Source organism: Rhincodon typus, chromosome 16 (assembly GCF_021869965.1).
Source record: "Rhincodon typus isolate 14 chromosome 16, sRhiTyp1.1, whole genome shotgun sequence".
In the NCBI taxonomy this organism is placed as follows: Eukaryota; Metazoa; Chordata; class Chondrichthyes; order Orectolobiformes; family Rhincodontidae; genus Rhincodon; species Rhincodon typus.
The window spans coordinates 23,655,294-23,679,593 of record NC_063347.1 but is presented as its reverse complement, the minus strand read 5'-3'; the positions used below and the strand labels follow the sequence as shown (position 1 = coordinate 23,679,593).

At 39.6% G+C, this 24,300-nt stretch overlaps 1 protein-coding gene across 1 annotated transcript in view; it reads right to left on the bottom strand.

Annotated features, from left to right (window-relative positions):
- fbln2 (fibulin 2) overlaps positions 1–24,300 on the bottom strand; it is a 392,772-nt gene that overhangs the window by 14,879 nt on the left and 353,593 nt on the right. The window contains exons 8-14 of the mRNA XM_048606751.1: positions 22,801–22,902; positions 22,450–22,587; positions 16,644–16,778; positions 13,908–14,045; positions 10,281–10,424; positions 9,962–10,090; positions 513–638 (exon numbers count right to left, since the gene is read on the bottom strand). Of these exons, the coding sequence (XP_048462708.1) occupies positions 513–638; positions 9,962–10,090; positions 10,281–10,424; positions 13,908–14,045; positions 16,644–16,778; positions 22,450–22,587; positions 22,801–22,902 (912 nt within the window). The remainder of the gene's footprint in view (positions 1–512; positions 639–9,961; positions 10,091–10,280; positions 10,425–13,907; positions 14,046–16,643; positions 16,779–22,449; positions 22,588–22,800; positions 22,903–24,300) is intronic.

The window sequence follows — 24,300 nt, the reverse complement described above, 5'->3', positions numbered from 1 at the left end:
TTCTGATGTCTAGAGCGAGTGGCCATGAGAATGCTGATGTGAAGAGTTTTGGTCAGGATCACAGGAGAGAGCCCCATCCAATACCTCCAAAGCTTCTGTAGAAAATGAAGCAAGAGATGAGAAAGGACATTGCTCACTTGTCTGCAGTCTCCTGAAACACGTTGCCAAGGCTTCCTACAGAGTTTACAAAAGCCCTGACAATTCAAAAATTGGAGTAATTGTTAAGAATTTTCTAAGCTGAGACTAGGTTGAGATCAGCCTCCCCAGGGTAAGGGAAATTGAACTGTTTTTTTGGTGATTGTACGACAAAATGGCACAACGAGGATGAAGAAAATGTATTTTTGGTAAGACTTGGCCTGATCAGAGGCAACTTTAAGCTAGGTAATGCATTTTTCATAAGCATACATTCTTTAATGAACTATGGTATGTAATGCAATGTTTATGACATGCATATTACTTTAAGTTTTCATGTCTATCGCTCTTATTACTGACCGCACAACGATTAAAAATACCTTCACAGTTCTTGCCATCAAGAGCTAGTTTGAATCCAGTGCTGCAGGTACAGTAATAGGACCCAGGGGTATTCTCACAAGTATGTGCACATAGTCGACCAGGATAGCGCCAACATTCATTAACATCTGCCAGAAGCAAGCAAGATTCAATGACAGGACAAAAATGAGATAGTGCAAAAGCAGAAATTAACCAATCCTTTCCAATAAAGATGCCTTTCATTATTCATTTCAAGCTCCAGCAACCAATTCTCTAGGAAACTTGAATCTATCTGGCTTAGCTGAATTCAGCGATGCAAAGATTAAATGTCTGTGCGTGTAAAGGTACAGTATGCATGTTAGATGTTACACAGATAGTCATAAAAAAGAAATCAGAGGCTAGGACACAGGCATTTGTTTGGTATGAAGGTGTTGGATTCCTATCAATAATGTATCATTTCTTTGTCACAATTCTTCGGAGTAAACTTATTTTTGCATCAGACCAAATACTGTGTGCACCATTGGTTTCATCCATGAATGTAATTTTAAATAGAAAATTCATTTATTTGCAAATGCCAAGTTAGAATGTGTGGAACAGTTCATGTACAACCCAAAAATAGAAGCATCAGTTTGCCAACCTTTGTGCAGTATTAATCATCTCTTTTACATTCTCCACTTTAGCAAGTCTACAGTCATCAAAATGATGTTCGAAAGGTATTTTACATAAAAATGACTTTTCATAGCCGAGTAAGTAATTTTGCACTTCAATAGGTGGAGAAATTACTCAAAACTTCAGAAGAATTATTTCATTTATAATAATACTATGTAATGCAAGTGGGATGGAATGTAAGTGGATCAGAATTTTATGCACTGGAATGATGTATTTGGCTGAGTATTTATCCAACTAGACTTGAGTAAATGACCCACAAGTAATAACATCAATGCCTTAGATAAACTACAGCCAACAGAACCCAAGAGTGCTTGCCTATGTAATGTTTATACTTAGCCTGTGTATTATCAAGTTAAAATGTTTTTTTAAGTTTATGAGCTGAGTTTTCATACCATTTTGGATGCAATAGGTGTCCATCAATATAATGTCCGAGAAATTGAAAAAAAAGGAGGGAAAACGTCATTTGACCCATTATGGTTCTGGACTTGCTTGCTCCACACTTGTTCTCCATTCCAAAGATAGCCATGGAAACAAGCATTTCTTATTGACTTATCTCAATTGATACAGTTGAAAAATGTGCTAGGATTAAAAAATGCGTTTATGTAGCACAAAGACCTTGAACAAATTTGTGAATGTGGCTACGCAAGTGTTTCTTGCAAGATTTTGCATTCAAAAGTGCAGAGGTTAAATAGAATCATAGAGATAAATAGCACTGAAACACATCATTTGGTCCAACTCGTCCATGCCAACTAGATATCTGAAATAAATCTAATTTCATTTGCCAGCATTTGGCCCATATCCCTCTAAACCCTTCCTATTCATATACCCATCCAGATATCTTTTAAATGTTATAATTGTTCCAGCCTCCACCACTTTCTCTGGCAGCTCATTCCATAGATGCACCACCCTTCTGTGTGAAAAAGTTTCCCCTTAGGTCCTTTTAAAATCTTTGCCCTCTCACCTTAAAATTCTGCCCTCTACCCACCCCGGGGAAAAGACCTTGTCTATTTACCCTATCCATGCCCCTCGTGATTTTATAAAGCTCTATAAGATCACCCCTCAGCTTTCGATGCTTCAGGGAAAATAGCCTCAGTCTATTCAGCCTCTCCCTATAGCCCAATAACAAATTTTGGAGAAGAAAACACTTGATTCAGTGGTATCAGGAAAATTTACTAAGCAGTTCTGTTACACTAAATTAAAGAAAATGATCGATATCCTTGTTCAGATGGTTCTTGCTTCCCATTGACCCAAGTGGCTACAGAAGTTCATGAATTCCTATTCCTTCCTCTTTTCTCTTCTGTCTTCTTGAAATCTGTACAAAGAACCCTTTGAAATCTGTGTTGTCATTTTCTGGTCTTGTTATCTGTCAATACTTGCATTAAGTCATCAATTGTGATCGCGATCCATGATTATAAACCATGGGCATGACTCAACGGCATATCCTTAGCATACAAAGAATACATCCATCCATGTGGTTCTGAATAACCCAAACCATCTCATATTAATCCTGAATGTGACAGGAATGCATAAAAAAGTAAATTGCAGTACTAAAAAGAATTCATAACTCATAACATGAAGAAGGTTTGAAACATATTAGAAATGCAAAAAGTATTTCAAAAGTTCACATTTCCCACAGGGGTAGTCCAGCATGGTGGCCTCGTTGGCCATATTGCACATTGATTACTCTGGAAGTGAATGCAACCAGAAGCTGTTCAATCAAACGCAGCTATATCGACAAAGCAGTATTCTGGGCAGCTTTTCAGATTGCTGGAGATTGACAATTATCCATTTGACATTAAGGCAAAGTCTCCTTCTTTTCTGCTATTCTTTCAATGGTTAAAAATAACTGCTCTTGCGACACGCAAAGCCTGATTATTCAGTTCTGTCATGAGGCGAATGATTGCTAAGGATAACGCCACTGGCCTACACAGTAAGACTCCAACTCCAATCCAGGCCCAGACCAATTTCAATGAATTCTTTTGATTCTTCTTCAGACAGTGTGTATTCCTGATGGAAGGCATTGTCCTTTTGGAGATTCTTTTGTTATGCAAAATTATCCAGCCTGCACATCATCATGATACTTAAGGCTAATGCCAGAGCATACGACACCAACAGATTCCTCTAGCTCCAAGAAGAAGCTTCAGCATTACCATTGTGTTCAAAGATAATACTCATTTTAGATATTATTAATCAACCTGTTCAGAAATATGATTACACACTTCTAGAACATGTGGGAGCTTTTGGCTCAATATGTCTAATATGGATTTGTAAAGAAAAGTTCAAATATTGGCTCCAGTTCTTTCCTTCACTGCCTATTAATCCTGAATAGAATGCCAGGGAAAATGCATTGGTATCACCAAACAAGCCTATTAGAGGGGTAACTTTAAAAAAACCAAAAGAACTGCAGATGCTGGAAATCAGAAACAAAAACAAATTACTGTAAAAAGTCAGCAGGCCTGGCAGAAGATGTGGAGAGAAAGCAGAGTTTGCATCTAGTGACCCTTCTTCAGAACGCTATAGAGAGGTACAAAAACAAAGTTGCTGGAAAAGCTCAGCAGGTCTGGCAGCATCTGTGAAGTAAAAAACAGTGTTAACGTTTCGGGTCTGGTGACTCTTCCTCAGAACGGAAGAAGGTTCTGAGGAAGGATCACCGGACCCGAAACGTTAACACTGTTTTTTCTTCACAGATGCTGCCAGACCTGCTGAGCTTTTCCAGCAACTTTGTTTTTGTTCCTATAGAGAGGTAGATTTATCTCAGAGAAGCCACCCAGAAACCGTTTTCTCTAGATCGGAGAGGAATGGAACCCATGGAGCTAATTAAAAGAAAGTTTTGTGGTTAAGTGCCACAGGAGTGAATGAATGTTCCTTTACTGTGTGCAGCTGGTCTTTCAGTTTCAAGGTTGGACGTTAGGTTAAGCTTGATTAGAAGTGTTGCCTGGAAATGTTACTTTTTTCAGTGCAGTTTCAGCAATATCAGCATAATGAGCACAAAAGATCATGGACTTTTCGTTACAAAACACAGTCAGCATAAGCTTCTGTGGTCTTTTATGTTTGTTTTAAAAGCATCAAGTTAGAAATAAGCACTGCCCACAAAACTTTGCCTCCAGGAGGAAGGGAGATGCTGCTAATTGCTCTCATTTGCAAGTCTTCAAAAAGACTAAGTTGGAACTTTAAAGGACAAAGACAATAAAGAGTCATATTTCAAAGGGTTGTGATTATATTTTTTAAATTTGTTGATAACCGACCACTGTAATTCAATTAAATTATAAAATAATCTGAATGATTTTAAGTCTTTTGCACTAAACTAAACACACATCACTCACAGTTGTTGGACTGAATAAAATGTTTATTTTTAGTGAGTACTCTTGTTTTCAGCTATATTAATGCAACTTTACAAATTCTTTAAAGAATGACATAATTTTTTTAAAGCACAATTTTAGATTTTTTTTGAAAATCACTTGAAGTACTATATAGCCCATTGCATTATTTCGGGGTAGATTTTACATTTGGCATAATGTGATAGAGGGAAACCTCAGCAGTCAGGGCATAATTTTTTCATGCAAGGTAAAATGTCTGTACTAGTAAAAGAAAGTATTGCAATTATATAGCATCTTTCATAGCCACAGGGTGTCCCAAAGTGCTTTGGAGCTTTGAATTATAGTCCATGTTGTAATGTAAGAAACACAGCAGCCAATTTGTGCCCATCAAATTACCACAACCTGCAATGTAGTAATGAAGAAATAATCCATTTCTGAGAGTGTTGATTGAGAGATAAATATTGGTCAGGACACCAGGGATAACTGCCACTATGATTAACATGTAGCGTAAATGAGGTGGAAGTAACAGAAAATGCGGCACACTGTGTCACAATGCTGTTTTCACCTCAATCATATGTACATCTGTCAGAAATTATGACATAAGTGCAAGTAATTGACTACTACAAGATACTCAGTTATTTAAATTCATGTGTCCATGTCCCAGAGCAATGTTGATGTACTGCATCACGAGTACTAATGAAGCCATAAAGTCATAATGTTTTTACAGCATAAAAAAAGAGTCCCCTCAGCCCATCATATCCATGTTGATCAAACATCCGTCTATTCTAACCTCATTTTCCAGCACTTGGCCTGTAGCCTCGCATGACATGATGTTTTAAATGCTCGCCTAAACAGTTCATAAATGTCTCGAGGGTTCCTGCCCCTACCACCCTTTCAGACAGTGAGTTCCAGATATCCACAATGCAGTGGGTGAGATGTCTTTTCCACAAATCCCCTCTAAACCTTTGTTTAAAATCTTAAAACTGTGGCCCCGATTATCGACCTTTCTACTAAAGGGAAAGGTTTCTTCCTATCTACCCTGACTATGTCCCTCAGAACTTTGTACACCTTAATCAGATTCCCCTCAGCCCCCTTTGCTCTAAGGAAAACAACCCCAACCTATCTAGTCTCTCTTCATAGCTCTCTTCATCATTCCAGCCCAGGCAACATCCTGGTGAGGCAACAGGCACACAGTATTTCAATTGTGGTCTAACTAACATTACAAATAGCTCCATCATAACTCCCTTTCTCTTGGATTCGATGTCCTAACTAATAAAGGCAAATATCCCAAATGCCTTCTTAACCACATCACCTATCTGTCCTTCAAAAGATCTATGGATACGCACATCAAAGTCCCTCAGATCATCCATACTTCCTACCATAGGGTCCTACCATTCAAAGTGAACTTTCTTGTCTAGTTAGTCTTCCCAAAATGCATCACCTCACACTTTTCAAGATTAAATTTCATTGGCCACTGTTCATCCTATTAACCATGTCTATGTCATCCTGTAGTCTAAGGCTTTCCCCCTAAAAGCACCAATTTTTGTGTCATCTGTGAACTTTCTGATCATACCTCCTATATTCGTGAATAAATCATTAACAAACACGACAAACAGTAAGAGATCCAGCACCAAACTCTGTGGTACATCATTGGACACGGGCTTCCAGTTACAAAGCACCCTTTGATCATCACCCTCTGCTTCCTGTCATGCTGCCAGTTTTGGATCAAATTTGCCAAATTGCCCTGAAACTCATGAACACTTAGTTTCTTGACCAGTCTGGCATGCCAGGCCTTTTCAAAAGCCTTACTGAAGTCTATGTAGAGTACATAGACCATGGTACCCTCATCTGCACACTTAGTCACTTGCTCAAAAAATTGAATGAAATTTGTTAAACGTGATCTCCTCTTTACAAGTCCATCATGTCTATCCTTGACTAATCCTTACCTTTCCAAGTGGAGATTAATGCTGTCGCTCAGAACTTTTTTCCAATAGTTTCCATACCATAGCTGTGAGACTCACTTACCTATCATTTCCCAATCTAGCCCTATCACTCTTCTTGAATAATGGTGCTACATTAGCTATCTGCCAGTCTGCTGTAACCCTCCTGTAGCCAAAGAAGATTTGATAATTAATGTCAGGGCCCCTGCAATTTCCTCCCTTGCCTCCCATGCAGCTTTAGATACATCTTATAGAGTCATATAGAATGGAAACAGACCCTTCAATCCAACAAGTCCATTCAACTAGGTTCCCAAACTAAACTAGTCCCACCTGCCTATATTGGGCCCATATCCCTCCAAACTTTTCCTATTCATCTACTTACTTATTAAAAGTTGTAACTGCACCTGCATCCACCACTTGCTCTGACAGTTCATTCCATCTCCCCTCATTTCTGTAACATCTTTTTCCTCTCACCTGAAAAAAAGTCCCTAGTTTCGAACTCCCCCATTTAATTTGTTCAAGTATATCACACTCCACCTCCCCGATTTCTAGACCCACATCATCCTTCTCTATTGTGAAGACAGATGCAAAGTACTCATTTAGAACGTCAGCTTTGTCTTCTGACTCCACACACATATCACTACTTCAGTCCCTAATTGGAGTTATTCTTTCCCGGTTATTCTCTTGCCTCATATTATACTTAGAAAATATCTTTGCATTTTCCTTAAAGTTAGCCACCAGTACTTTTTCCTGTCCCCTCTTCACTCTCCTAATTTCTTTTTTAAGCAACCCCCTGCCCTTTCTATACTGTTGAACAACAGCCACGATTTTGAGCATTTGCTATCCACCATAAGCTTTGTATTTGTTTCTAATCCAATCCTGTACATCCCTTAACATCCATGGTTCTCTGATGGTATCACACGTCACCTTTACAAGAACATGTTGGTCCTGCACTCCCACTGTTGTTCTTTTGAAAGTGTCCCACTGTTCTGTTGTGGATTTTCCTGTATTTGCTTCTAATTCAGGTTGGCCAGATCCTGCCTTATCTTATTAAAATCAATCTAAATTCAAAATCTTTAGAGTCATAGAGTCTTAGAGCTATACAGCACAGAAACAGACCTTTCAATCCAACTCATTCATGCCGACCAGATATCCTATATAAATCTAGTCCCATTTGCCAGCATTTGGCCTATATCCCTCTAAGCCCTTTCTATTCACAAACCCATCCAGATGCCTTTTAAACGTTGTAATTTTACCAGCCTCCACTATTTCCTCTGGCAGCTCATTCCATAAATGCACCACTCTCTACGAGAAAAAGTTGTCCCTTAGGTCCCTTTTAAATCTTTGTCCTCTCACCTTTAATCTATGCCCTCTACCCACCCTGGTGAAAAGACCATGCCTATGTACCCTATCCATGCCCATCATGATTTTATAAACCTCTATAAAGCCACCCCTCAGACTCCGATGCTCCAAGGAAAATAGCCCCAGCCTATTCAGCCTTTCCCTATAGCTCAAGCTCTCCAACCCTGGCAACATCCTTGTAAATCTTTTCGGATGCCTTTCAAGTTTCACATCATCCTTGCTACAGCAGAGAGACCAGAATTGCACGCAGTACTCCAAAAGTGGCTTAACCAATGTCCTGTACAGCCGCAATAGACCTCCCAAAGTCTATACTCAATGCACAGTTCTGGTCTGTCTTTGCCCTTATCTATTATTATTATCTTAAATCTTACTGACTTATGGTCACTATCACCACAATGCCACATCTACCAGTTTCTCAGCTTTGTTCCCTAAAATTATTTCCAGCACTGCTCTCTTCTTTCTACCTACTTGCTTAAAAGGCCCTCCTGGACAATTGTTAAGAATTTTGTCCCCTATCAATCTTTCACACCTTGTCTTTTCCTGATAATTTTGGGAAAGTTGAAATCCCCTCGTATTATTATCCTATTATCTTTACACTTCTCTTAGATTAGCCAACATAGGCTGGGGCTATTTTGATCTCTCTCTAACTTTTGGAATTCTATACTACACCCTTAGTACAGGGATTACCCCCTTTTTGTTTTAAGTTCTACCCATATGGCCTCAATGAGCAACTTTCTAAGTTATCACCCTTCCTTACTGTAGTAATTGCCTCCTTGATCAATATTGCGACACCACCTCTTCTTTTACACCTCCGCCCTATCTCACCTAAAGATTCTATACAATGAAATATTGAGCTACCAGTCTTGCCCCTCCCTTAACCAAGTGTCCGTGATAGCAATGATAACACGTCCCCATGCATTAATCAACATTTTCAATTCATCTGCCTTAATTGCAAGATTCTTTGCATTAAAATAAAAGATATCCAGACATGTCATACTCCCTTAACCTGACTGCATTTGCAGTGCCTTCTGACTTGGGTCTTCTATAATTGTTTGTGCATCATACCCGACCGTACCTCTACTCGGCATTCGTACCTCTGCCGATTAGTTTAATCCCCTACCAACTACACTAGCAAACCACCCTGCAAGGATGTTGGTCCAATTCTCGTTCAGGCACAACCTGTCACATTTGTACAGGTCCCCATCTTCCCAAGAAGTGAAACCAGTGATCCAGGAATCGAGAACCCTTCCTACTGCTTCAAATCTCCAACCATGCATTCATCTCTTCTATACACACCAGCATGTGGCAGGACTAAACCAGAGATTACAACTTTTGAGGTCCTGTTTTTTATTTTGCTGCCTAGTTTCCTATATCTTGTTGCAGGACCTCATCCCTCATTCTGCCTATGTCATTAGTCCCAATGTGAACCTGATCTCAGACTGTTTGCCCTTCAGCTTCAGAATATGATGTAGGAGAGGGCTGCCAAAAAATGTAACTATTTTCGGTGAAGACACTATGGGCATCATGGTGAAAACTTTCTTCGTGATCAAAGCGGTGTAGGACCCAAACTGGTCAAACTGCTCAGGTCTGCTGTTTTTAAAAAGAGTTCACCACATCTCTTAATGCTGCAGTAATGGGCCTCTGCCATAACAGGCTGTCAGAAGATTCTGAGATATGCAAAACTTTCAGAAATATTTTCAGAAATTCTGACTCTTGTACATAGGCCCCAGATTACAGCCCTGTGGACATTTCAACTTTGATAGAAGTAAATTGTTTGGTATTCAAAATTGTAGCTTTTTACATTCACTCATGGGATATGGGCATTGCTTGCTGGCCAGCATTTATTGCCCATCCCCAATTACCCTTGATAAGATGGTGTTGAACTGACTTCTTGAACCACTGCAATTCATGCTGCTACAACATCCATGGTTCTCTGTTGGTATCACCCTTCACCTTTACAAGAACATGCTGGTCCTGCTCTCCTACTATTGTTCTTTTGAAAGTCTCTCACTGCTCTGTTGTGGATTTTCCTGTAAGTATCTGCTTCCAGTCCACTTTGGCCAGATGGCTAAAAACCATCAAATGTACATGTTGCACTATAGAAGCTAATTTATCATTGTGGGTTCTCAGAACATTTGGACTTTCTAGAACAATCTTGAAAATTAATACTAATATTTTGCCTACCAATGCATGTTCTGCTGAGAGAGTTGTACTGATAGCCACTCTTGCAATCGCAGCGATAGCTCCCAGGTATGTTCTGACAGACTTGTCCTTCGCCACATCGATGCACTCCACTCTGACATTCATCAACATCTGTGCCAACAAAGATTCATAGATTTCACTACAGTTAAAAAAAAATTGACTCCATCAGTTCTTTAAACCACATTATGTGCTAAAGGATTGACATTTCAGCGATTCAAAAGTAAAGTTTCTTCCATAGTTCTAAAATATGACATGAGAATTCAGTGACTGGGTCCTTGCAGATTGTGCGAACTGTACTTACCAACACAATGACTACCATCAGGACTGGCATGATAACCCCTTCCACAGGTGATGACGGTTCTTTGGCATGTGTAAGATCCAATAGTATTTATGCAATTGAACCCAGGTTTGCAAGGCAGAGGTAAAGCAGTGCATTCATTAATGTCTGTAATGAAAATTAATATTAACAAATATTAATAAATAATCATGTTTTGCCATAAAATATCCATCACTGACATGCCTACATCAGTTTAATAACCCTTAAATAGTTCAGTAAAATGTTGAGTGGTGGCCCTGAATAAATGTTAAGACCATAAGACCATACAATGTAGGAGCAAAGGTAGGCCAATCAGCCTGTCTAGTTTTCTCCACCATTCAATGAGATCATGGTTGATCTGATTACCTTCAACTCCACTTTCCTGCCTTTTCCTTATTACATCTCCATTCCCTTACTGATTAAGAATTTAATCACAGCCTTGAATCTACTTAATGACCCAACCACTGTAGCATAGCATTTCACAAATCCGCTCTAAGAATCGAAATTCCTCCTCATCTCTGACTTAACCATGCAACTCCTTATTCTGACATTGTGCCCTCTGTCCCCAGAGATGGAAACAACCTTTCACCATCTACCCTGTTAAATCCCCTAAGAATCATGTATGTTTCAATAAGGTCGTCTCTCATTCTTCTAAACTTCAATGGGTGAAGTCCTAAGCTACTTAACCTCTCCTATTAGATAGTCCCTCCAAACTCAGAATCAACATAGTGAACCTTCTCCAGATTGCCAGTATATTCTTCCTTAGATAAGGGACCCAAAACTGTTCACAGTATTCCAGCTTTGGTCGGACTACATATTCAGTTCCATATTGTCGTTTTATCTAATAATGTGTACATAGCAATATTACACTATTTTGTTTCTATTGTTTCAACAAGACTGCTGCGCTTAGATTTTTCTCGTGACAAATAGTCATAGAATCATAGAATCCCTAAAGTGTGGAAGCAGGCCATTCAGCCCATCGAGTCCACACCGACCTTCTGAAAAGTATCCTACCCAGACCTAACCCGCCTACCTAGCCCTATAACCCTGCATTTCCCATGGCTCATCCACCTAGCCTAAACATCTTTGGATACTATGGGCAATTTAGCATGGCCAATCTACCTAATCTGCACATCTTTGGACTGCAGGAGGTAACCGGAACACCCAGAGGAAACCCATGCAGACACGGAGAGAATGTGCAAATTCCACACAGACAGTCGCCCAAGGGTGGAATTGAACCCGGGTCCCTGCTGCTGTGACGCAGCAACGCTAACCGCTGAGCCACAGTACCTAGTTACTGTTTTGATTTATGATTATTATGGTATTTGTACTTGCGCTAAAATAACACAATTTCATGACTGCACACCGATGCTTAAAAACAAACGTTGGAACCTACAGCTGTACAATATGCATTGAGGTTCATTCAGCATATGTAATACAAAGCATCATTACTCTTTGTTTTAAGTCTAGAGCTTTTATAAAGCATGGTGGATATTTTTCAGACTGGTTACTTTTTTTTACTCTAGCATAACAATGTAAAACACAAAATTTGATTGTGAATGACCCTGCCTTTGCAGCCATTAGTGAAATAATGGTGCTCACTGCTGCCTTTTAAAAATTGCCCACAAAGATCTGATGACCTCTGTGGCTTGGATTTGCCTGTCACAACTTTGTAATTATTCAAAGACTAAAAATTAAAGACTAGGATATGCACATGGGGATTAAGATAGAAACTGAATGAATATAAACATTTTTTTAAATCTGAAATTCAATTGAGAAATTTCATATTGTACAAATGTAAAATGGGTTTTCAGCAGTACAAAGGTATTTAGTAGTAATTAAGAAGTTAGTACACAGATATAAACCTAGTTACGCTGCATTTAACAAAACATAATGTTTTCAAGGGTTTTTACAGAAAGATTAATAGTGGAAGCTCAAGTCAGTTCAGACAATTTTGAAGGATTTCGCTCGGTGGTGGGTGGGGGGGTCTTCAACAGTGTGTGCAATGGAGAACTGGGAATCACTGACATCAACCTCTGACTTTCCACATAAAATGGCATATTTGTGGCCATCAGTTTCATAGTTGAACAATGATACATTCCAAGTCATTATGATGTCTAACTACCTTTTCAGTATTTTATTGAAATGATTTCCTGTATATAAGGCAGCAGTCATGCATATGCATGCCTGTGCACAATACTGCGGGATTACATTCATCAAGGGTATTGTGTTTGTGGAGTAATGTGCCTCAGATTTTATTCCTAAAAATCAGCATGCAATTAATCAAAACTATGCACATTACACCCAAATGCTACTTTTTCCCTTGGATGCTGACCAGTGCTGAGTGAAGGATTGGGTACAGCCCATTCCTGGGGAAAAAAGTAACAGCATTTGCATGCTTTTCTCTAAAAGAAAACGCGATTTTGTTTTGGTTGGGGGCAGAAGTCTGTTTCAATCTAAACAATTACATGTGATTTTCTCAGCGAAGTTACGATTTGCATAAAAGCAGCATTTTGCTTCAAGCTTTGGCTTGATTTTAAGTGTGCCAGGTGATAGGAATCAAAAGGCAAGACAGAGTCATGTCGCAGTGTCTCTGCACAGCTGCAGCATTCTGTAGGCAACTGATTCATTCAAAGTATCTGTTCCTTCTGAATTAACACTTCCATTGAAGGCAAATATTTGCTTCTCCGTGGAAATAAGGCTACATTTTTATGGTGGATTGAAAATATGCTCTATGCTGCTTCCAAGTGGGGTAGAAGCTGTCAACAATTTCACAACGGAATTATCTTAAATTTATAAGAATGATGTTATTTCCCAGTTGTTTCTGGAATGCATTTAGATGTACTGCTTCTTTGAATTCACAGTTCATCAAAGCTCGCTACCATGGTCCAAAAATAATTTGCCTTCACCTAAAGAAAACACCAGAAATTATTCTTCAACTGGTTTTTCAGAAAAAATCATCCACAATAATAATTTCATTTCAAGTAATTGCAATCATCACAATCACAAAGAAAGCATTTCAAAGGCGTAGCCAGGTCAATCTGTAGACATTTAGGCCTTGGCTACTTGGGTGTACCACAACAGCAGCTTAAGTGTTGTGGGGTGAAGGGTGGAGGGATGATTTGTTTCTGCATCATAATTTGAGTTTTAAAAATAATTTTTAAAATGGGATATTTTGGAACCCCCCCTGGGTTGAAGAATACCTAAGGTTTAAAGACCGCAAGTGGGAGAAATAGTAGTGCTTTCTGGAGCCGTTCTGTTAAATTAGAAGTAAGTTGAGAAATAATGAACACTGAACTAAATTGAAACAAACAGGTATCGGTATTATGTCATTATGAATTTATCAATTAAACGTTTGTTACGTTGAGTCCTTAAAATTTTTGATGTTGCTTATATCTCCAGAATTCAGCTTCACTGTAATCAGTGAAAGAAATTTACCTAATTCACTGTAAGCGTCTCAAAAGGTGCACTGAATGAGTTAACAGATTCAAATTCAACTGCTGGCTTTCGTTTTTACTAAATTACTTGAATGTACAATTCTATAAAATATTAAACTGGATTCAACTTTTAATTAATTTTGTCTCTTAAGCTTTCTTTCGGAAAGTCTATTACCATGGCAGATGCCTTGTGAATCCTGCAGAAATCCCTCAGAGCAACGCATTTTTAGATGACAACGGAATGACCCTGGAGTGTTCTGACATTCGTAATTTATTGCGCAGTTGTGATTGCCTCGCTCACATTCATTGATATCTGGAAATGGAAAAAAGAGAGTGCGTCAGCATCCAATCCTCAGCATTGTGTTAATCATGAAGCAAGACTGTGTTTATCTAATTCATTTTGCAGAAGGATGCTAGTACAAGAATTATCTAGGCACTACTAGGCCACTTCCCTTTACAGACATACAATAATAACAAGTAGCATGGAAGCAATTTATCGTAAGCAACAACACTAGGTAATGAAGAATTTTTTTTCCAGCTGAATGTTTTTCATCCTGGGACAGTGTTAATTATCTGGAATTGTTGCGAGGCATTCTTTATTAGCTAATTGGCACTTTCCTTGTGATGTGTTTCTATATTTGGCATTGTGTACATTTTTATGTGTGTAAAAGGATCAAAAAAGGTTTGATCATAGATAACGAAAATGAATTTTTAGTGAGGCATAGCAATTATGGTGCAGTCATTTTCCCTGATATCTTCTCACATGATTCAGTATCACATTGTGTTTTGTAACATTCCTGTACAACACCAAGGAATATTTTAATACATGAAAGGTCCTAAATTGTTGTTATTATTGGTGACATATTGCCAACAAAGCTGCTATCTATACTGATGCCTCAGGTTTCTGAGTTTTGCCTGTATCTGTCCATTCTGTTGACAGTATTCAGCCACAAGGTGGAGTTGGTAGTCTAATTTGAAAGTGAATGCAACTGCAGAACGCCTCACTAGGAAATTTACTTCTAAGACATTTGCCGCACTGGTTTAACTACAATCATTAAATATGTTTCTGGCAGACTATTGATTATAACAGTGTGAAATGTGGGTGTTTACATGGTGTGGAATGTGAACAATTATACGATGTGAAAAATGGGTGATTATACAGTATGAAATGTGGGTGGCCAAAATATAAAATTTCAGATTCAGCAAGTGCTGACATGCTACATAAGAAAACACATCATGCTGGACAGGATACAGCAGAGTGGTCACAATCGAGTCTGGGCTAGAAGCCTCAACATATAAATAACCAGTTATTTTTCAACATAGATAGGGTTCTCACCATCACCTTAGGTGAGCCCAAAGAAACAGGTAGAACCTTGTTAATGGCGTTTTATATTGCATGAGAGGAATTTTAATTGCCCTGTTGAGTGGAAATGCAACAGTGAGCAGTTAAAATTAAGCAGCTCCATTATCAACAATTCCGACTTTAACAGCATTGTTTTGCTAGACTTAGGTAGAGTGGAAATTTAGTGGACACACGCCAACTTGTGTGCTGTGATGTCAATGGGAGTCTATGGATTTTTTTCCCTGACTCAAGTGGAGGAATTTGCTGTATATCTCCTATCAGGTAGTTGCAGACTGGTAGGTGCCAGGAATAACAAAGAGATACTCCAGCCAAGTGGAAAAAGTTCCTTTCTGAGGCACCAACCATTCTTTTGTGCTAGATAAGGCAGCAGCTACTGGAGTGTTCCCCCACGATCCCCACTGGCTTTGTTTAAGTAGAACTGCCTTGATTAGTGAAATACCGCCTTAATGTCAAGAGCAATCACTCTCACTTCACAAATGAAATTCAGATTGTGTTCATCTGGTTGTATTAAGATCTGGAGCTGGCTTGTCCTGGCAGAACGAGCATCATTGAACAGATTATTGGTAAGTAACTTGATACCAATACTAAAGGCTTCTATTGACAACCATCTGCAAGTTGGGAATCTCTTGATAGAGATACCTGCCTTGTACAATGTTGTACTTTGTGTTGAGCAATTTTGCACATTAATGGGTTGATGTCAATGCTGTATTTATTCTCAAACACCTTTACTGTCAAACAAAAACAGGAATCACTGGGGAAACTCTTCAAGTCTGGCAGCATCTGTGGGTAGAAAACAGAGTTAACGTTTCAAGCCCAATCACTCTTCATCAGAACTGTGCACCTGATGAACAGTCACTGGGATGTGAAACATTAACTCTGCTTTCTCCCTACAGATGCTGCGAGACCTGCTGAGTTTCACCAGTGATTTCTGTGTTTGGATCAGATTTCCAGCAACCGCCGTTTTTGGTTTTACCTTGGATGGCAACACAGCTGGTTCTAGAATGCACAATTTCAGCCCTGCAGCTGGGATGTTGTCAAGACCTGCAGCCTGTACTGTGTACACTGTACTCTGCTATTTCTTAGTGTTACATGGAGTGAATCACAGCACAGTGGTTGTAGACTGACAACTATCATCTACTCAGCACCTCTGACTGAAAATGATTTCTCACCACTTAGCATTAATGCTCTCTGCCTTTGTTGAAAAGGGAATATTCACGAGTCTTCCTGGTTCTGTTAGATGCTTAACTACCCGCCACAACTGACAACTGGATTGTGGACTTAACTCATTTATGGAGGGACCACTTAACTCTATTTACAGTGTGTTGGGTTGCTACTTAGCATGCATGTAGTCCTGTGTTGTCACTTTACCAGGTTAGCACCTCATTTTCAGTTGCGCCAGTTGCTGTTCCAGGCACATTATTCTACATGTAAATGTAAATTCAGTAATTAACGTTAACTTATAGAATGATCACGTAATTGAATTCAGCAAAGAAAAAGTCAACAGATTAAGAACATTAAATATTAAAGTACTTCAGACTTATTTCAAACCTTGGCAATGATCATCCACTTGTTCATAGCCTGTTCCACAAGTAATCGTTTTCTGGCATTTAAAGGAACCAATTGTATTAATACAGGTTTCCCCAAATTTGCATTTCTGGGTCTCCAACAAACACTCATTAATGTCTGCAGGAAAACATTACAAAACAAATTGTCAAAATATTACTCTCATATTTCCATTTCTCAAGTTACAAGTAATTGCAATCATGATAATAAATGTGGAAGGTGCTTTTTACATCCAAGCTGAAAAGTTGATAAACCATACCCTGGTGTAGGAGATAATTCAACATTTCACAACAGGTAAAAGTGCACTGGTGATGAAGGAGCCAATGCTCATTTTCCTTTGGATTTGGATCGATACAGCAGCTGTATAAACAGCAAACTGCATAAATGCTACCAGTCTGTCTGTACATGCTAGACAGCTTTTGCATGATCCACATTATTATTGTTTGTTTCAAATGGAGTTTTTGTGTAGTTCTAAGTCAGTGATTGGCTACTTTTTAAATATATTACAGTCTGATGTTGAAAATACCATTTAGGCTAAATGGTCTGTAGAAGGTAAGGTCATAAGTCAGGCTGTGTTTTAGAAACTACGCGCAACAGACTATAAAAGATTTAGTCTATTGGAGCTTCCATTTGATGGTAAAACTCCAAAAAATTTACTTCCCACAGTAACTATTTTCATGCAGTAACATCCAGTCAAGTAGTTTTCAGCTCGATTCTACAATACATCTATTGTGCACTTATATGCACATAAGTGTGCTTCTGTGTATGTACATAGAATAGAGATTTAAATAAACAATGTTTAAATTTAGTGCACAGGTCAAGAATTAATGTAAAAATTCAATCATTTCTAAATCTGCAGACTGTAACAATCAGCAAGGACTCAGCAAGCAGCCATCTGGCAGTAAAATCTGTTCAGGCTTACGGAGCAACTTCAGATAATACGTTGATAATGAGCTTGGGTGTGGAGTTAAATATGACTGCTAATCTAAAGAAAAGCAGAAATTAAAAAATAAAAAAGGTAATAAACTTATATTTATTGATCTTTAGCTTAGGTTAAACTGGAAATGTTATCATTGGTATCACTTAAACCACAAAACATTTAATTCTTATTCAATAATTTGTAAAATAGAGAGATGTCGGCACCATTTTTCCATCTGGCTGACTGTGTATAGTTTAGAGAAGGACCTTCTGTGATCAGCAAACAGTATGGCTAATGTAAGTGATGTAAAATTCAGGTGCTGACAAATACTTATGGATTTGTTATGCTTAATTTGCTTCTTTTAAAAAAAAATGTCCTTCCTCTGGGAAAAGGAAAAGCAATATTGAGAATTACTTCATATAATTTCATGGTACAAATAAAAGTGAAAGTATTTCTCATTCTGCAGCTGAAATAACCACAAAATTGTGATTTGCATTGCAGCATAACTCATTTAGTAAAATAAACATGTTTGCAATTTGCAGTAATTGAACTTAGCAGAGCTGAAATTACAATGCAGAGGCAAATGAATACCTTCTCAGTTTCTTTTGGGTAGAAACGATTTTGCAATACTGCTGTAATACCAATATGATGAAAACCAGATGGGTGGTCAGAGCACTGTGGAAACATTTTCATGTCCCTACTCGTGAGGTCACAGTTATTTGTCGACATGGACTGGAACTACCCTCATATTAGTTGGTTCGTAGACTCCACACTCGAACCTTCCCATCTCACTGGCAGCCCGATATAACTTTTTTTTTCCCCTGCATTAAGTAATGGCAGCCTGTGCAATTCTGCTATTATATGAAGACTTTTATAAATCTATTCACATTGCTGGTTATTGTACAAGCTACAACCCACACATAGTGCTTCAATTCCAGACGCAAGTTCTAATTACATTTGATTCTTGTTCAGTAATCTGTGAAGTAATGAAACATTGATACTCGTTCCCCATATGGCAGACATCTTAAGACCTGCATATTTTTGAACACCCATCTGGTATGAATTGACCTTGTATTACGGCAGCATTGTAAATTCACTTTTACTATCGTAATTGTGAAGAGATTGATCGCGTTCACATTTTTGTAGCAACACAAATTACAAATGTACTTCTTTTATTGAACAGGCTATGTCACAATTCAATCTGTACATAAGTAAGATTTGAGCATCAGTTTCATTACTGTTCAGCTGCTGCAATAAACAAGTTTATAATCAAACCAATGTAGCTAAGGAATCATACAAATATCCTTACTTACTGGCATATTAACCCAAGTTTAGGATTGAACTGTATTTCATGGTTTTCAAGTGAGCAATTACCACTGAAGAACTGAGAACCACCTTAATTATGTCAGAACATCAATTGTACACATAATATTCTTGATTGAACTAATTTAAGTGCAATCTCATAATAATAAAAACTGATCATTTACTAATCTTTTTAATTAAGGTGTGTAGCAAGAATTTTGAAAAACTGCGATATGGTACACGTTTTCACTTGTGAGGTGATCTTTACTCATTCACAGTTTTGTCAACTGTTAGTTGTTCAGTTATAAAAACAGAAATTACTGGAAAAGCTCAGCAGGTCTGGTAGGGGCGGCACAGTGGCTCAGTGGGTAGCACTGCTGCCTCACAGCACCGGGGACCCGGGTTCAATTCCACCCTCGGGCGACTGTCTGTGTGGAGTTTGCATATTCTCCCTGTGTCTGCGTGGGTTTCCTCCAGGTGCTCTGGTTTCCTCCCACAGTCCAAAGATGTGCAGGTTAGGTGGATTGGCCATGCTAAATTGTCCATAGTGTTCAGAGGTATGTAGGTTAGGTGGGTTATATGGGTCTGGGTGGGATGCTTCAAGGGTCAGTGTGGACTTGTTGGGCCAAAGGGCCTGTTTCCACACTGTAGGGATTCTATGACCTGTGAAGAGAAATCAGAATTATTATTTTGAGTCCAGTGACCCTTCCTCAGAAGTTTTGTAGAATCCCCCACAGCGTGGAAAAAGGCCATTCAGCCCAACAAGTCTACACCAGCCCACCAAAGAGCATCCCACCCAGACCCAGCCCCCTACTCTATATTTCCCATGGCTAATGCATGGTAGTTTAGCATGGCCAATCCACCTAATCTGCACATTTTTGGACTGTGGGAGGAATTGCAGCACCTAAAGGAAACCCATGCAGAAACTGGGAGAACATGCAAACTCCACGCAGTCAGTCATGCAAGACGGGAATCAAATCTGGGTCCCTGGCGCAGTGAGGCAGCAGTGCTAACACTGAGTCACTATGCCATTGTTCAGCCATTTGATTTAGAGAAAGGTTTATACTCCTTCATGGGATGAGAGCACCACTGGCAAATCCAACATTTGTTGACCATCCCTAATTGCCACAACCAAGTGGCATGTTAGGCTATTTCAGAGGGCTGTTAAGAGTCGGCCACATTGTTGAGGATCTGGAGTCACACATAGGGTACAGCAGGTGAAGATGACAGATTGCCTTCTCTAAAAGACAAAAATGAAGCAGATGGATTTTTGCAATGATTGTTGATAGTTTCATAGTCACCGTTACTGAAACTAGCTTTTAATTCTAAATTTATCAACTGAATTCCACCAGCTACTGTGATGGGATTTGAACCTAAATCCCCAGAGTTAGTCTGTGGAGTTCTAGTCCAGTGACATTATCATTCCCTTTTCTGTAGGCAGCAGGGTCCACAATTGAGACAAGCAGCAATGGCTTACAGAGGTGATGTAACCATGCCTCTTTAACCACATGAGCTGAAGTTGGGATCCCTGAGGTGGTCTTCACCTCAATGGCAGGTATGGTTTTTATTGATTATTTTTAATATTTTCATAGAATCCCTACAGTGTAGAAACAGGCTCTTCGGCTCATCAAATCCACACTGACCCTCAGAGCATCCCACCCAGACCCATCGCCCTATAACCTGCCTAAGCTACACATCCCTGAACACTACGGGCAATTTAGCATGGCCAATCCACTTAACCTGCACATCTTTGGACCGTGGGAGGAAACCGGAGCACCCGCAGGAAACCCACACAGACATGGGGAGAATGTGCAAACTCCACACAGACAATCACCCGAGGGTGGAGCTGAATCCAGGTCCCTCGCGCTGTGAAGCAGCAGTGCTAACCACTGAGCCATTGTGATCAGTTATACCATGTTTTGAAACTGTAAAACATTTCCATAATTGTTTCAAAGTTTACTGAGATTTGTATCCTGGCCAAAAATGCCATGCAGCTCCGAACACCAACCCCCCTCCTCCACAAAGATCTGATTACCCTTTTCCCTCACCACCTGCACCTGCCTGTATATCCAGCTCCTCTCCCATCTTCACCCCTCCCCAAAATCCCTTCCTCCACTTCAAAAGCATTTCCAAATCCTCTCTCCCCTGTACCTTGAAGGGAGAAAAGATATGGGAGTACCTGAAGCATGGGGACGGAGCTGGGAGTGGGTTAATGCAATTGGGGAGATGTATGGACATCAGTCACGGCCTTTTCACTCCTTGCCTGGGGCTGTCTGATTAGATCACTTAAGGGGTTGAGCCCCAATCAGTGAATCTAGTCCACCCATAGAAGCTAAAGGGAGAGAAGGGTGGAGGTGATAAGGGGGCAATGCTGCTATGGGTCGGCAACTTGGGAACCCATTCAGTGGGATCAGGGTTAACAAGCCAAGGGAAGGGGGGATAATAATTGAGAAGGGGTACCACTATATTTGTAAAGGGAGGCAGTATATGGTTAGACATGATCGGAACAGGATCATATGGGAGAAGGTCGTCCATGGTCAGTGGTAACCTTACTCTAAGGAGGGGTGGGAATGGTACTGTGTATGACCACACCTGGAATGGTCACCTCATATATGCCACGGGAAAGTGGGAAGCTGCTGGCTCAAGTAAACGGATTGATTGGGCTGCTGGAAATGTACAAAGCCGATGGTGTTCATGGGAAGAGCTATCAGGAAGGGGATCTGCATATTCAGTTCCTCACTGACAAGCAGAAGCTGGAAGCCATTGGCCAAAGAGCGCTACAAGTTATACTGAGAACAGGATGTGCTAAACTGGGAACAAAACGTGAAATTGCTTGAAAAACTCAGCAGGTTTCACAGCATATGTGGACAGAAATCAGAGTTAAAGTTTCAGGTCCAGTGACCCTTCTTCAGCAGTTCTGAGTTTTTCCAGCAATTTCTGTTTTTGCTTCTGATTTCTAGCATTTGCAGTTTTTTGGTCTTTTTTTTTTGAGTGTGATAAAGTGGGATGGAATCAGATATGAGGATACCAAAGTCTGGGTTAATAAGCCAAAAAATAGAGAGGAATCTCAATGGGTCTTGTGGCAAATAACGCTCCAAAAAAAAAAAAAACTCAACACAATCCTCCTTAGCCATTGAGACATCAGATTTATGCCATAGTCTCTAACAAGGTTCGGACACCCCAGAATGTTTCACAGTTAAGGAAGTCTTTTGCAAGCAAAGTCAATGTTGCAATATAGCAAAATGTATCTTAAAATAAAATGTTTTTGGCTTACAGCCTCTCAGGAATGCTCAAAATCTCCACATCTCCTGCTATAACATAGCTACAAAGAATCCCCATTAACAGCACCACAAAGGGCCATTTAAGACTGTTTCTCAAACTTTCACTGATCTGCTGCCAAGGCTATAGCAGGCAATTGGGGCAGGCCCGGCAGAAATTCTGGACAAATTATGTTTCAATCTGATATCTCTAATTCCATGTGGAACAGCAGCATAGACTTCTATTCGGATCAGTAAATAAGCAGCAGACAACAGTTTGAAGGTTACAAGCACTAGGGCTTTCTATTCTTACCAACACATTTGTCATTTGCATTCCGGATAAAGCCATTCTCACAGATCTTTGCAGGGACACAGTGGAATGATCCTTCAGTATTCACACAGGATTCTTCTCTTGAACAGTTGTGCGAGTCCATTATGCATTCATTCACATCTATAATCAATAAATTATGGCACACAATTTTATTTAAAATTACAGTATCATTAAATAATTACAAACAAAAAGGATAAAGTCTCTGTGCAATATTTGTCGTAACATATAATCTGCCTTAACAACCTCCAGCAAAGAAATTCAAATAATAACTTCAAACTAACCAAAGATTTGCTATTATCTTTTATATTTTGCAGAATGTAACCATGCATTTACCTTCACATGAGAATTGGTCAGCCATCAGTCTGTAACCAGAGAAACAGGAACAAATAGTATTCTCTCCAATCTGTGTGCAATGGTGCATGCATGGACTCGCATCTGTAAGAAAAAACGCTTACTTTAACATGGGGAAAATGGATGATGCATCCAAGTTAACTCTAAGCGTTTCTTAGAACTTTTGTTTGGAAAAATGTGTAGTGTAATGCTACATATTCTTAATAAAAATTCAATTGTGCCTACATACCAGCAACTTCTAATCAGCAGTGATGTATGATGATGTGAATGATGATTGTACACAGAACTTTGGCGAGAGGCTAAATAAACTCCAGATTTTTGAGTCTCAATGTTATTTTCTGGTCTGAATTCACGATGGAGACAGCAGCATAAGCTTCAAGCTCATTTGGCCACAGTGGAGCCTGAACCAGTCCTGCTTGATTCTGCTGGGAATCAGTACCTGCCAATGGTCACGAGCAGGATTTCAGGGTGGCAGAATATTGCCAGCCATGAGCTACAGGAATAATGTTCAGCAAACTGTAACTAGGAGGAAGGAAAGGGTATTTGTGAGGAAAGTCCAATGCTTCCTTTCTTTTTTCCTGGAAAAGCACTTTCTTTTATGCCTGGCCCACAAGGCAACCAACAGCAATGTAAAAATTGCTCTGATCCCGACTGGGCCTGGCATGTCCCTCTGGTGAGCCTGGTATTGGCCATGGGTCTTGCCACTGCATTTTATCACTACATTAGAGTCCTGTTACAGCGAAAATATCCATATACTCATGAATGCCACACCAAAACAGAGACAGAATGTTGCCTCTAATTTACCAGTCTTCATCATGCCATTATTATCAGATAAAAAGGGAATTAAAAGCAGCCCTTTGAAGTTGGTTTGAACCTTTCTCATAAGATTTGACAATCAGGAGAACTATTATTTTGACTAAAGAAGGGTCACTGAACTCAAAAGTGTTAAAAGTGTTTTCTCTCTGCAGATGCTGCCAGAGTCTCTCTGGCAATTTCTGTTTTTCATAGATCCATAGAATCCCTACAGTGCAAATGGGCCTTGCGGCCCAACAAGTCCACACTGACCCTTGTAGCATCCCACCCAGGTCCATCCCGCTATAACCCACCTAATCTACACATCCCTGAACACTGCGGGCAATTTAGCATGGCCAATCCACCTAGCCTGCACATCTTTGGGCTGTGGGAGGAAACCAGAGCACCCAGAGGAAACCCTCACAGACACAGGGAGAATGTGCAAACTCCACACAGACAGTCGCCGGAGGGTGGAATCAAACCCAGGTCCCTGGTGCTGTGAGGCAGCAGTGCTAACCACTGAGCTACTGTGCCACCCTTTAGTTTGTTTCAGATCTCCAGCATCCGCAGTTCTTTGTTTTATACTATTTTAACTGTCATTGGCAATGACAATCATATATAGTTATTCCAATATCAGAAAGGTGATGGGGGAGGTGGTGCAAAAGAGAGAGTCAGATGACAATGAAGGAG